This window comes from Malania oleifera, chromosome 4, assembly GCF_029873635.1.
Source record: "Malania oleifera isolate guangnan ecotype guangnan chromosome 4, ASM2987363v1, whole genome shotgun sequence".
NCBI lineage: Eukaryota > Viridiplantae > Streptophyta > Magnoliopsida > Santalales > Ximeniaceae > Malania > Malania oleifera.
In genome coordinates this window covers 106,357,310-106,370,095 of record NC_080420.1, presented here as the reverse complement: position 1 = coordinate 106,370,095, position 12,786 = coordinate 106,357,310, and the positions used below count along the sequence as shown (strand labels likewise).

Sequence of the window (12,786 nt, the reverse complement as noted above, 5' to 3'; positions counted from 1 at the left end):
TGTGTTATAAATTGCTACTCCATTTCAGAAAAGGTCTCAATAGATCCGGGACTTAGAGTTCAATACCATGCTTTTGCATTCCCCTTTAGAGTGTCTATAAATGCTCAACACATGATTGCATCGAGTGCGCCTTATAATTGCATTAACACTCTAAAGGTGTCTAGGTGATCAACAGGATTGGACAAACCATCATACCCTTCAATACTTGGCATTTTAAACTTTCTTGGCGGAGGAATATCCATGAGCTATTTAGTAAAGGGAGGGTCCAAAGATTTGATTGATGATTCCCCCACGGAGGGATAATTACATACTTCCTTCATCATCTTTTCCAACTGGTCAATTTTTTTGAACTTTTCCCCCAGCTCATGGTACTATTGCTCATAGATGCTCACACTATTTGCATCTTCTACCTTTTTTATTGAATTAGAAGCCTTAACAGAGATTTCTAATGGGGCTACAACCTTCCCATTAGACATAACTTTTATTCGATAAGCGTATGGACCATGTTCTCCATGATCCCTTTTCTAATGCAAGATAATAGTAAAAATGTCTTCCATCCTTTTCTAGAATGCTAGAAATTCATTCAGTGGTACATTGGGATTGTCTATTAGTGTAGAATGAATTGACTCGGATGACTGGTTACCTACAACAAGTTCTAACTTTGAGTTATGCGATGCAACCACGGCCAAGGATGGAAAAACCTCCTAAATTTTCCCATTGACGACGCCAACTATTGCTGCCAAAAATCAAAAGGCTTTCGTGAATCATCCTTCGACTATAATCACCTGAAAAAACCAAATGTAAATGGCTTGGAGGATCCGAGGTGTACTCCGAGGGATCAATCTGATGCTTAAGTTAGGAGTTGTGGGAAACTTAGGATTACAATAGTAATAGACAAGTGAGTAAGAATGAGATGCTTACCTCTTCTCGGAGTACCCTTTTATAGTAGTGGATGTTAACTACTAGAATTGGTATGATCCTAATAGGAGGGGCGAATTAGGTTTTAAAAAATTTTCGGCTAATTAAGCATTTACGCCGATTCACCACATATCATATCTCATTCAATGTACACTCATGTATCTAAAATAATTTTAACAATGAAAGTAAACATGCATGTGTGCAGTATATCTTATTTAAATCAAATGTGTGTACGCAAATAATTATGACATTAAATAACCATTCATATACATGCTAAAATTAAAGTACAAAAATTAAATAAAATAGAGAGAGAGTGACACACAGACTTGTTATCGAGGCTCGGCCAAACCAGCCTATGTCCCCACCTTGGGCATACCCCTCAAGGATTACACTATCCATGCTCACTTAAATAGGCAGAGCAGAAGCCGTTACAACCTCTCCTTACAGGGTGAGGCAGACTCCAACTCAATTACAAGGCTGAACCCAGCTTGTCTCACTTACGGAGCTGAGACTCCCTAGTTCAATTTATGGGCTGAACCCAGCTGATCTCACTTATGGGGCTAAAACTCTCAAGTTCAATTAATGGGTTGAACTCAACCAATACATTAAAAATATTTTTTGTAAATATGAACATGTTTCTAAATGCAAGCAAAAATGTATACATTAAAACTCAATACATGCACTCTCTAATGATATAAGTTATGCTTAGTGGAGAAAGGGTGTTTTCTCAAAACAATATTTTCAATCTTTAAGAAATGATGTGTCTAATAAAATACTCAAAGATATGACCCTAATGAAATTTTCTCCCAAAAATATATTTCAATATAGGAGAACCTAGGGTTTGCTTTTCAAGTAGTTTTTGCACAAATAAAATATATATGAAAAATGGGTATTATGTTCTCCTATAAATATTTTTGCAAATAAAGAATATTTGGAGAATCTGGAAATTTAAGCTCAAGAAAATATTTGTGCTGTAAATAATTTTCTCCCAAAAATATTTATCAAAGAAATAACCAAGAGAAAACCTAAGCAATACTCTCAAAAATGATTTTTTGGCAAATAAATAATAAGTGAGAGTATATGCAAATAAAACGCCCTAAATAAAATACTCTCCTAAAAAATAGTTTTGAAATAAAAGTATGTAAGAGAGTTGGAGAAATTTGTATAAAGATTTTGCCCCAAAAGAATGATTTTAACAATAAAAAACGTTTTAGGGGAACTTTGATTAACAATGGATTAGAGAGAAAATTTGGGCTAATGAAAGTTACTAGTCTGGAGTAATGAGAGGGTATTTATAGAATTTGTGAAAAATATGACCATTAGGAATACACTCATCATTTTAGAAAAGATTAAATGAAAAATTAATGACGAGTAGTAGATAAAAAATAAGTCAACCCGAGAGGTTCAGTCAATCAAGGAAAAGGTTTGGTTAACCACTTTTATAAGTTCGTTCGACCGAGGCTATTTTAAACTACAGGTTTGGTCGACCATCTCAGAGTGATTCTGAACCCTTCGTAGGTTTAGTCGACCATGACTTAGGTTGAATTGACCATCTTTGAGGTTCGGTCGGCCAAGGCTATTTTGAACTACAAGGTCTGGTCGACTAAGTAGTTGGGATGTCAGATACTTTATGATTCAGTCGACCGAGGATAGTACGTTCAATAATGGGTTGGTCGACTTAGACAAGTCAAATATTTGACTTTCACCCGTTCGGTCGACCAAAGCATTTATAACATAAATCGTTCGGTCGACCAAGGCTTAATCAAATTTTTGACTTTCTGGCCTACGGTCTATTCTGTTGACTCAGCTAATTTGTGAATTGTGGGTTCAGTCAACCAAGATTTCATAGCACATGCCTCACGTGGCAGGTTTGGTCAACCGAGTCATTTAGTACATAAGGGTTCGGTCGATTGAGGCTCTTTAACTTAGCCAAAAATCCAACTTCGGTCTACCGAAGTCTAGTTTGGTTCCCTATGGTCAAAGTATGGTCATTTGAGCATTCAAATCATATCATGCAGGATGTATGCATTATTACAGACCAAAGATATAAAAACTAAATGCAAATACAGCTAAAATAAACAAATGTTTTCTTTTTTCTTTGCTCTTCTACATGAAATTCGCCTGAAAGACATAATCTTTAAGTCCATTAAACTTTCATTTTCTCGTATCTTATGTCTGTGCTAAAATGCAAACCTTTTGACACACTAAGTACACATATAAGATACAAATGTTTTGATATCAAAATAGGGATCAAACTCAAAAAACCAACATTGACCATCTTTCAATTTAGCATTTATAGGTGCGTTATTGCACTTATAGGAGTTACGAATAATTTAAGAACATTTATACGAGAATTTTAATTGGAATTTTATAACTATTTCCCCTCATGAATGTGCATATTGACTTTAATATGTCGGTTTGGTGGTTTCGTAACCATATCCCTTCATGTTTGAGTCTATTAATTTTGGGTATATCAGACTCAAATAACGAAAATGCACAAATTTGGAAATTTACACAAAATATTTATATAAACAATTTTATGTATTTTCAAAATATTAGGATACAAAGTTAGCCGTAAATGTCAAACTTTGACTTTGTAAATTTTTTTTAAGGGTCAAAAACAACTTTTTAAAAGCCCAAAAAATAATTTATTAAATATTTCGAACTTAAATTTATCTTTTGAAAAAGAGGAAATCTTCATTTTAAGACAAACACTACACAAGAATTTATTAGAAATAATATGATAAAATTGGGATGTAAACCAAAATCATTAATGGTAATGAATTTGTGCCGAGCCATTTCGGTGTAGTGGGGTTGGTTGTCCAGTTGTCCTTGTTACTTTTTAGGAGTGTGGCATTCTATAGGCACCCAACCCATTTTGTTATTTTATATATATTCTTGATCAATTTGAAAATTAATTTATTTCTCTACTAAGACATAAAATATAAATTTAAGAAAAAAGAGATATTAAAATTATTTTATGCAATTTTTAATTAGAACTAATTAATAATGAATTTAATGATTTTTTAAGTATTAGCTATCATTTTACTAATTATTTTGAAAATATACTGGTAGTTGTACCATATATTTTGTAAAGAATTAAAGCCTGTGTTGTTACTTAATTTTATAAAAATTCAATCGCCGCTTAATGTCATTTAAAATCTTCATTTTCATTCAAATATTGACTTATTTATTTAGTATACTAATTTAATAGTACACTATTTTTCCTCATTTTTTTTTTTAAAAAAAAAGCACACTATTTTAATTAAACATAACATTTAATTACTCATCTAACTTATTTAAATATTGTATTTAATTTATTACGTATGCTTATTTTTTAATTTGCTTACTATTGCAAAAATTCATTATCTTTTATTTAAATAATCGTCATAATTTTATACCTAAAAATTTCATTTAGCCATTGTTTCATTGCTGTGATGAGCCGCTTATATACTGATAGTAACGATTATAGTAATTAGCGACAATTACAATAGCAATGGGTAATTGAAAAATAATTATAAATAATTTTGTAAATCGGAGGCATGGGAGTTGAAAACATTCGAAATTTTAAATTGTAAAAGATATTTCAGAGAAAAATTAATTTCAAACCCTAATAAGCTTTTAAAAAGAGCTAGCTATGATAAACATGAAAGAATTCGATTTTTATCTATAGTTATAATTATTAGTTGACATTAGGGGAAATCAACCATTTGCAAGCTAAGAACTCTCTCAAATGAAAATTTAAAAACAAAGATATTTCTTATTTTGAGAACGGCATCTATAAAAGATTTTCCACTAAGGTAAAACTTCCACAAGGTAAAACTTCCGTAACTTCCCCTAGACTCATGCCAGGTGAAGTCTCATCTCATGCGGTAACTGAAGTTTGAACCACGCGCCCACGCGCGATTTGGAGGAGCGTAGTCATAAGTCGTAACCTCCCCGACCCAAACCAAAACTAACCCAATCTGGCACGGAAGAACTCCGGACTCGTGAACCCGTTCCAACGCCCCACCCTGCCTAACCCAGGACCTTAGCCCAACCGATCCATCATCGTAATTCAGAACATTTGACCACTCCAACCACCGCCACCTCCACCGCCGGCGCACCGCCGTTGGTCTCTTCTCTCTCTGCGTCTCATGGCTGCAGAAGAAAACCACACAGCGGCAGCAATCTTCAACGAGGAAGACCTCGACGACGACGATGAGGAGGACGAAGAAGAGGAGGACGAAGATGAAGAAATCCTAACTCTGACCCCTAATAAGCCGCTTCAGTCTCTACAAAACGACGTTGTCTTTGACGAAGACGAAGAGGAGGAGGAGGAAGAGGACGTTAACACTCCCTCTTCCTCCTCTAATCTCGCCGGCGAGCCTCTGCCCACTTCCGCCCGCCAGGTCACCATCGCCGTCCCCGGAGACCCGACCCTCGCCGCCGCGGTTCCCGACCCCAAACGGCAGCGCGTTGAGGAGCCGTCCCGGAGCGCTCCCGAGGAGAAGAAGCCCTCCGCACTCGATGAGTCGCGGAGACTGTTTCAGCGGCTGTGGACTGATGAAGACGAGATCGAGCTCTTGCAGGGGTTTCTGGAATACACCGCTCAGCGAGGGACCGCACAGCATCACCATCATGATACGGCGTTGTTCTACGATCAGATCAAGGGGAAGTTGCAGCTGGACTTCAACAAGAACCAGCTTGTTGAGAAGCTGAGGAGGTTGAAGAAGAAGTACCGGAATGTTACGAATCGGATCACTTCGGGGAAAGAGTTCTCCTTTAAGAGCCTGCACGATCAAGCCACCTTCGAGATCTCTCGCAAGATCTGGAGTAACACTGGGCGTGTAGCCACTGTTGCCGAGGACACCACGTTCGAAGAAGAGGATGCGAACCCTAGCCCTAACCCTAACCCTAATCCCAATCCCGGCAGTAATTATCATAATAATACTGGCGTTGATGGGAATGTGAATAGTGCTGAGAAGAAAGCATCGAGATCGCGGAAGCGATCGCAAGTCAAAACTCCGGAGAAACACAATGTCTTGAACAATACTCAACTAGGGTCCCAGTCTTCTATACCGAGCTTGGTTGAGGAGACCGTGAGAAGTTGTTTGTCACCCTTGTTCAAGGAGTTACTACATAGTGCGACCAATGGACCTTGCGGAGTTCGCGGGTTTGGAGGAATGGCATCGTTCAATCCAATGCCATTGAGTTTTGGAGGGCCGTCGATGTGTAATTTTTCAGGTGGGGATGTGGTGGATGAGAAGTGGAGAAAGCAACAAATTTTGGAGTTGGAGGTTTATGCCAAGCGGTTGGAGTTGGTGCAGGATCAGATCAAGTCGGCGCTTGAGGAATTGAGGTCGATGGGAAGTGGATAGGGTTTTCTCTTTGATTGAGCATAGTAAGTATTTGGTGTTTCTAATGAGTTTATAGGTTCTATTCGTATGGAATACTTAGTGAGTAATTTGTCCTTTTTAAAAAATTTCATGGAACCTTTGGTTAATAATGGGTTTTCTTTAGTCTTCTTAAAGTTTGTTTGAATTCATAGTGGTATGATAAATAAAACTTGAATGAATTGATAGATTGAAGCACAGGAACTTTATCTGACTATATATTTGTTCTGATTTGTAAATTTTGCTTGGTTGGAATGGAAGTAATGCATTGTTGTAAAAATTTTGTTTTTCTAATTATGAATCAGCAATATTTATGGGTGTGATAAAGGTGGGGTGGGTTTTGCTGAAGCTGTATTGAAATGGAAATTTTGTTCTATATTGAGAGGAGGAAATATTGTGTTCTTGTATCGCAGTTTGATCTAAAAGAGATGTGTAGTAGCACTCATATAGAAGAAATTTTGGAGAATTGCTCTTCTAAAACTGAATGCAATCTGAATAATTTGATGCCATCTTATCATCATAATGCATATTTCTTGTCTTCAGGCATTATTTAGGCTTGTTGATTTTAGTTAATTATTGACAGTGCAATCCAAGTTATAATTTAGATTCTGTCGGGGCTTTTCTGTGAACTTACTTGGATCTGAAGACTTGACATTCCAAGAAGGATCATAGAGAATAATTGGACTTTTTCTTTCCCCTGTTTTGATGTGCTTCCTCTTATTTGGGTTATTGTTTGTTCTTATTTGGGTAGGATAGAAAACAATGCCTCATTGCTAACTGTCTGGTATTGAGAGACATCTATCCAAGTTCATACCCAGGTGATTTGCCCTTGTTGATTAGATTAGATCATGCTTTTGCTCAAATTGTACATTAGATTTTTTGACTTTAAAAGATTTGTTGTTCAACTGTATCAAGGGTGGCCTTTGCTCATTGATAAGGGTGTTGGACGCAAATGTGTGGGTCATGGGCTCAAGTCAGGGAAACAGCCTCTCCAAAATGTGGAACCTATCAATGCTGCCCCCTAACCCCAGATGTCATGTGGGAGCTTTGTTCACTGGGTGATCTGCTGTTATTGTCATGGTTTATATGTGAAATCATATCTAAATTATTGTGGTGGTGGAGAATGTACACTTATTATCGAGGTCTTGAAACAGTTCTATTTATCAAATCCGAAGCTTCGAGTCAGCATAATTCGGAGCTGCAGACCTCGAACTCTATGAGTTGATACTAAAGAAAATTCAGCTTTTATTGCTTTTATCTTATTAGAGGGATGGTGGAGTACACTCACCCTTTCCATAATGACTCCTGAAGAAGACTGAAAATTTAATTGCACTAAATATTTTCTGTTGTCTGTACTAAAGTCTCAGTTTAGTTATCAGAAGAATCTAAGTTAATATTATGGACTGTTCATAACCATTTGGTGTGCATTATCAATTGAATTAACTAAATAATCACTAAAATGTATTTAATTGTCATTGCTTGAAACAGTTATTCTGAACAATAAAAATTTGGAGCTTGGAGCAGTTACAGAAGGGATTTTGGACTCAAGTGGCTGAGAACTGATTTGTTCAGCTTAAGTCTATGATCACCCATACTGCTAATGGTGTTTTTTGTTTTTTTTTTTTTTTAATTATTTTTTAAATAAATGTGTAGCTATGGTCATTAGCAAAGAATATGTGGTGGTTTGTATAATTGTATGCTGCCTGGTGCAAAACCGTAGTGCAATTTAGCATGTACAGATATGAATTTTCTTGAGGTTATTTCTTCTGCTAGACATCTTCTCCAACTTGGGGTGGCTGCAGCCACTATCCATTTAAGCAATGTCTGGTTGTTAAAAAGTGAATAATGGAGTCTTTTGAAGGTTTGTGAAACTACACTTGTTAGGGTATGTTATGTGGTTTTGAACTCTGTTCATAGGGATGAAATCAATGTGCTTCAAGTCAAACCAGGTGTATAAATCAACGATTGGATTCAGTTGCTGTTGTTTTAAACACAGTGGAGATGAGTGTGGTCCACCGATGGTAGGATACTTTGATGTTTTAAACCAATGCAGGCTTCATGTTTTTATGGATTTGCTTTTGATGGCGAAGAACGAATACGCCCCGAAGAAAAAAGAATGGCGGGGGTTTCTTAGAGATAACCCAGCAGAGATGAGTGTGGTCTACCAATGGTAGGATACTCTGATGTTTTAAACCAATGTGGGCTTCATGCTTTTATGGATTTGCTTTTGATGGTGAAGAACGAATACACCCTGAAGAAAAAGAATGATGGGTGTTTCTTGGAGATCTTCGAATGATTTTAGGAAGGAATCAAATATTGCAGTAGAACGCCTGTTTGTATCGAGTTCATTGTCAACAATATAGCCACGCCTGTTTGTATCGAGTTCATTGTCGACAATATAGCCATTTCTCACTGAAAAGCTTTGTTTTGATGATTATTTCTCACTGAAAAGCTTTGTTTTGATGATTCCCCTTTCGGCTGATAGGTGGCAACCTAGGTTTGCTTTAAGATCATTCTTGCTCTTTGTTGCACCCCTAGGGTGTGCTTGTGATCCTGCATCCACCACAGCTGGATGGCATGGCATTTAGGCTTTTTAATGCTGGCAGAACTTACTAGTATTCATATTTACATAGAGTAAATTATTATTTTAGATTGTTAAAAATTCCAGCTTTTTCATTGTAACCTTGGAAGTTTTAAATTTCTATTGATTCTTTGAATTCATTCGAGCTCTAAAAGGCCTTTACCTGGGCGAAAGTTTTTGTTATGAAGTCAATGTTTGGTACACAGTAATGGAATGGAATAGATTGGAGCAAAGTTAGTTATAAAATTTTATTCCATTTTAGCGTACCAAACAAGTCCAAGCTTTCCATGCCCACTAGTTGATATCTGCAAGCAAGGTGTGGAAACTGTTGTGCTATCGGATTCTAGCTTTTTGAATGTTGAAATAGGGAACTCATTAGCCATAATTCAACCGCGGGTATGAAGGGGAGCTTTGTTACTTAGAGCGATTTAAGCCTACTTGGAGGGGTCATAATTCAATGCACGCCACTTTGGGAAATGAACCTTTGGGGTGGAGTCCATGGTTGACAAAATAAACCACGATTTCTGGGATTTGTTGGGAGTCTTTTTAGATTTCTACTATGGAATTCATAATATCACCTAGTGTGTCTGTCTCTCATTCGCGAGTCATAAAAGGAAACTATGAAGTTATTTTATTTTATTTTTCATATTTTATGAAAAGCTAATTAACAAAATAAATAGATCAGGGGCTGGGTTTGCTCGAGTGTTAAGGATGAAGTTGGACCTTGGAGATAGATTTTAAGTTTCTAGGTTTGAATCCTCACTTGTGGTTTGTCGCGGGAAATATCTAGAGTGTGTCAATGGACGAACGATGGTGATTTCACTCCTCCATTTTGTTAGTGTAACCTAGGTGGATCTGAAGGGTCTCTCTAGGCAAGAGTTATTGATGTTTTTTTTCCTTGAATTTAACTACATTAACATAAAATTTATTTTTAATAATGTTTCATATAATGAGAAAATCGCATGGAAAATAATATTTTCCTTTTTAAAAAAGAAAATTTTCCTCTCTCTGACAATTTTTTTTTTTTTTTTATCTAAACAGAGTTTAAATGCTTTTATATGAAAAATAGTTTTGGCATTGCTTAATATGTTTGTATTTTTTTTATATATAAATTCTGTACCCTGTATTTTATTATACTTCAAGTTGGATAAACACATAAATGATGCACTTTGGGTTGCAACAGGGAATCAGATAAGAATCAAATTGAATTGTACCAAACCAAGTGGGTTGGTTTGCTTATTTTTGTCCTTTCGATTTCCTTGGCTTCTAACAATTAGGAATGGTACATTTTTGTTTGTGTTTTCTTTTGCTAATAATAAAAATTAAATTGAATTATAACTTGAATCGAATTATAAACCAAATTTGTCAGAACTAAATTGGCTATATAAAAATTTTAAAATAAAATTATATATATTTTAAAGATCTTAAGAGTGGAATTTAAGAATATTACTATTACAGGATAGGTCATTGCCACAATTAATATTTTAATTATGGAAAATATATTCTATTTTTTATTTTTTATTTTTTATTTTTAAAATTTTCAAATAATTTTAACAAATTTAGATTATTTTTAAAATTTTTTATTGTTAGCCTGGGCGGTTACATTATCATATTTAATGTGTTTTGATAATATTAACCTATTTGTTGTTCCTAATGTTTTCCTATCTTTGCAGATCATTGTTTATTACAGGTACTCGTACATGAAATACTGAATCAAAGGCAAAGATTGAACCAAGTAGAAGTTCGAATAGGAAAGATCAAATAGACACTCACTCGGAAAGGATTCAAGCACACCCAAGGAAGCTTAATGTACAATTGTTTATTTGTAATAGGAAGTGTTTGAGGTAGTATATTTAGTTTGTAACTCTTGCAGTCTTGATTCATGCATGATTTCTGAGTAAGAGTTGAGCGTTGACTTTGGTGTATTCCCAAGAGGGGGGAGAATGAATTGGGTATTTAAAAATTATCGCCTAGGTCAATCAATTTAACAATTGTATTACACAACCTAGAGTCTGTCTATACAATTATAAACTCAATCATTCACAATAGTAAAATATAAACATTCATATGCTGAAATTTAAAATGCAGAAATTAAAAGCACGCATAAGAAATGTTATCGGGGTTCAGCCAACTATGCCTACGTCCCCGCCTCTAGCTCGCAAGCCCGAAGATTCTACTAATGCTCATTTAACGGGAGGAGCGGAAGTGCATATATACATATCATTCAGAATACAAATAACCAGAGTTCTAAACATCTATATACATACCCAAAAGTCCATAACATACCTTAGGGGATTTCGCAAACACATTTCCAAAACAAAACACTTACCCTATATATTAGGGTACTAGCTCCCCTCTATCTCGAAGCTCTATCTCCTGACCTGTTTCGATTCCCTGAAATATGTAAATATTTAGGTGAGACAACTCTCAGTAAGACAAAATAAATTATTCACAGTGTGTGACAGTATGAGTTATATTACATCATATCACATTCCATTTTAATAAATATAACAACTAGGAGAAAATATGTATGTATGTGTATATATATATATATATATATATATATATATATATATATATATATATATGTACTTAATAATCATATATGTATATAAAACATATTTTCAATGCTCTCTTATCATTTTCATAATCATATACGTACTTTCTCATTTCTCAAAATCATATTCACATTTTCTTACATAAATTGTTCTTTCTTATATTCATATTTCAATAGCTTTCATAAGCTTTTCTTTCTTATTTTCTTTTCTCAATAGCTTTAATAAGCTTTTCTTTCTCATTTTCATTTTCGCATTCCAACCCATGGGTATCCTTATATAAATATCTCAACGTGTCTGTAACTCATTGTTGTTTATTATTATGTTTGTAATGAGTAATCACAATCCAGCACATGAGTTTCTGTCAGTATAAAATCCATAATGGGTCTATAACTCATGGCTGCTCTGAGGTTATTCCATCTCATCGTCAAGCTTTCCCCCATAACTGGATTGTGCGGCCCAAAGGCTGGACCTAACCGCGGTTGGCCTACCCGGTTAAATCAAAGGGAAACGTGTCTGTAGTCCGAATGACCTACCCAATCTTGGTCCGGACCCTAGGAGGGCATCACAACCATTCATAGGCCCATTCGACTATCTCGCCATACTCTCTATGAGACCGTGTGGTTGCACTATCACCTCACTAGCAACGGTACCGTACTCTCTATCAACAATAGTCCATTTGGGTACTCATTTACATATTTCTATATTCATATTCTAACATTTTTAATTCAGTATTCACATTTCAGCATTCAAAATTCAGTATTCACAATCATCTCATCACATCAGTGGTATTCCCATCATCTTTCTATTTCATTTTCCTCATAATATATATATCTCATTTCTCGTATTTCAATATTTCTCAACAAAACATATCAATACCACATTTCATTATTCCCTAGTAAATTACACATATATACACATCACATTCTTCATTTTTCTATAAAATCAATCGGTATGCCACTTTTCATCATTTCCATATAAGAATATCATTTCATCACAATTATGTGTGTAAAACATAATTAAATTCCTTAACTTTATTTCTATATAAAATAATTCAAGATGACTATATATATATATATATATATTTCATAATCTCATTTTCCTCAGCTCAAATCATATATTCCGATTTCAATCACATTCCTATTATAAATCTATTATATCATATTTCTCATGCCATGCCCACGGCGTCCGAAACTCAAAACCCTGAAATCCACATTTTTTTTCCAAATCAATCAACTCATCTCCCAAAATATTCCTCATTTAGCACTTCCTAGGTCCTATATACTCAAAATAAACATTTAAACCCTAAAATGCCTTACTTACCCTGATTTTGGAGTGGTGCCCAAGGACTCCAAAT

General features: G+C 35.2%; 1 protein-coding gene across 3 annotated transcripts; it reads left to right on the top strand.

The window, feature by feature from the left end:
• Positions 1-4,660: 4,660 nt before the first annotated feature.
• LOC131153404 (probable transcription factor At3g04930) lies at positions 4,661-10,875 on the top strand. 3 transcript variants are annotated; one of them, XR_009136221.1, is made up of 3 exons: positions 4,661-6,301; positions 7,045-7,111; positions 7,209-7,709. XR_009136221.1 is itself a non-coding variant. In XM_058105689.1 (2 exons), the coding sequence occupies exon 1, from the start codon at positions 5,055-5,057 to the stop codon at positions 6,276-6,278; it is 1,224 nt and encodes a 407-aa protein (XP_057961672.1). In that variant the 5' UTR covers positions 4,661-5,054; the 3' UTR covers positions 6,279-6,301; positions 10,548-10,875. The 3 variants fall into 3 exon arrangements, 2 of the variants coding, with proteins under 2 accessions (XP_057961672.1, XP_057961671.1); XM_058105689.1 differs by lacking the exons at positions 7,045-7,111; positions 7,209-7,709 and adding an exon at positions 10,548-10,875; XM_058105688.1 differs by lacking the exons at positions 7,045-7,111; positions 7,209-7,709 and adding an exon at positions 7,782-8,065.
• The last annotated feature ends 1,911 nt before the right edge of the window (positions 10,876-12,786 follow it).

Excerpts from the sequence above, each read along its gene's own strand:
- LOC131153404 (XM_058105689.1), top strand. The coding sequence starts at position 5,055 with ATGGCTGCAGAAGAAAACCACACAGCGGCAGCAATCTTCAACGAGGAA.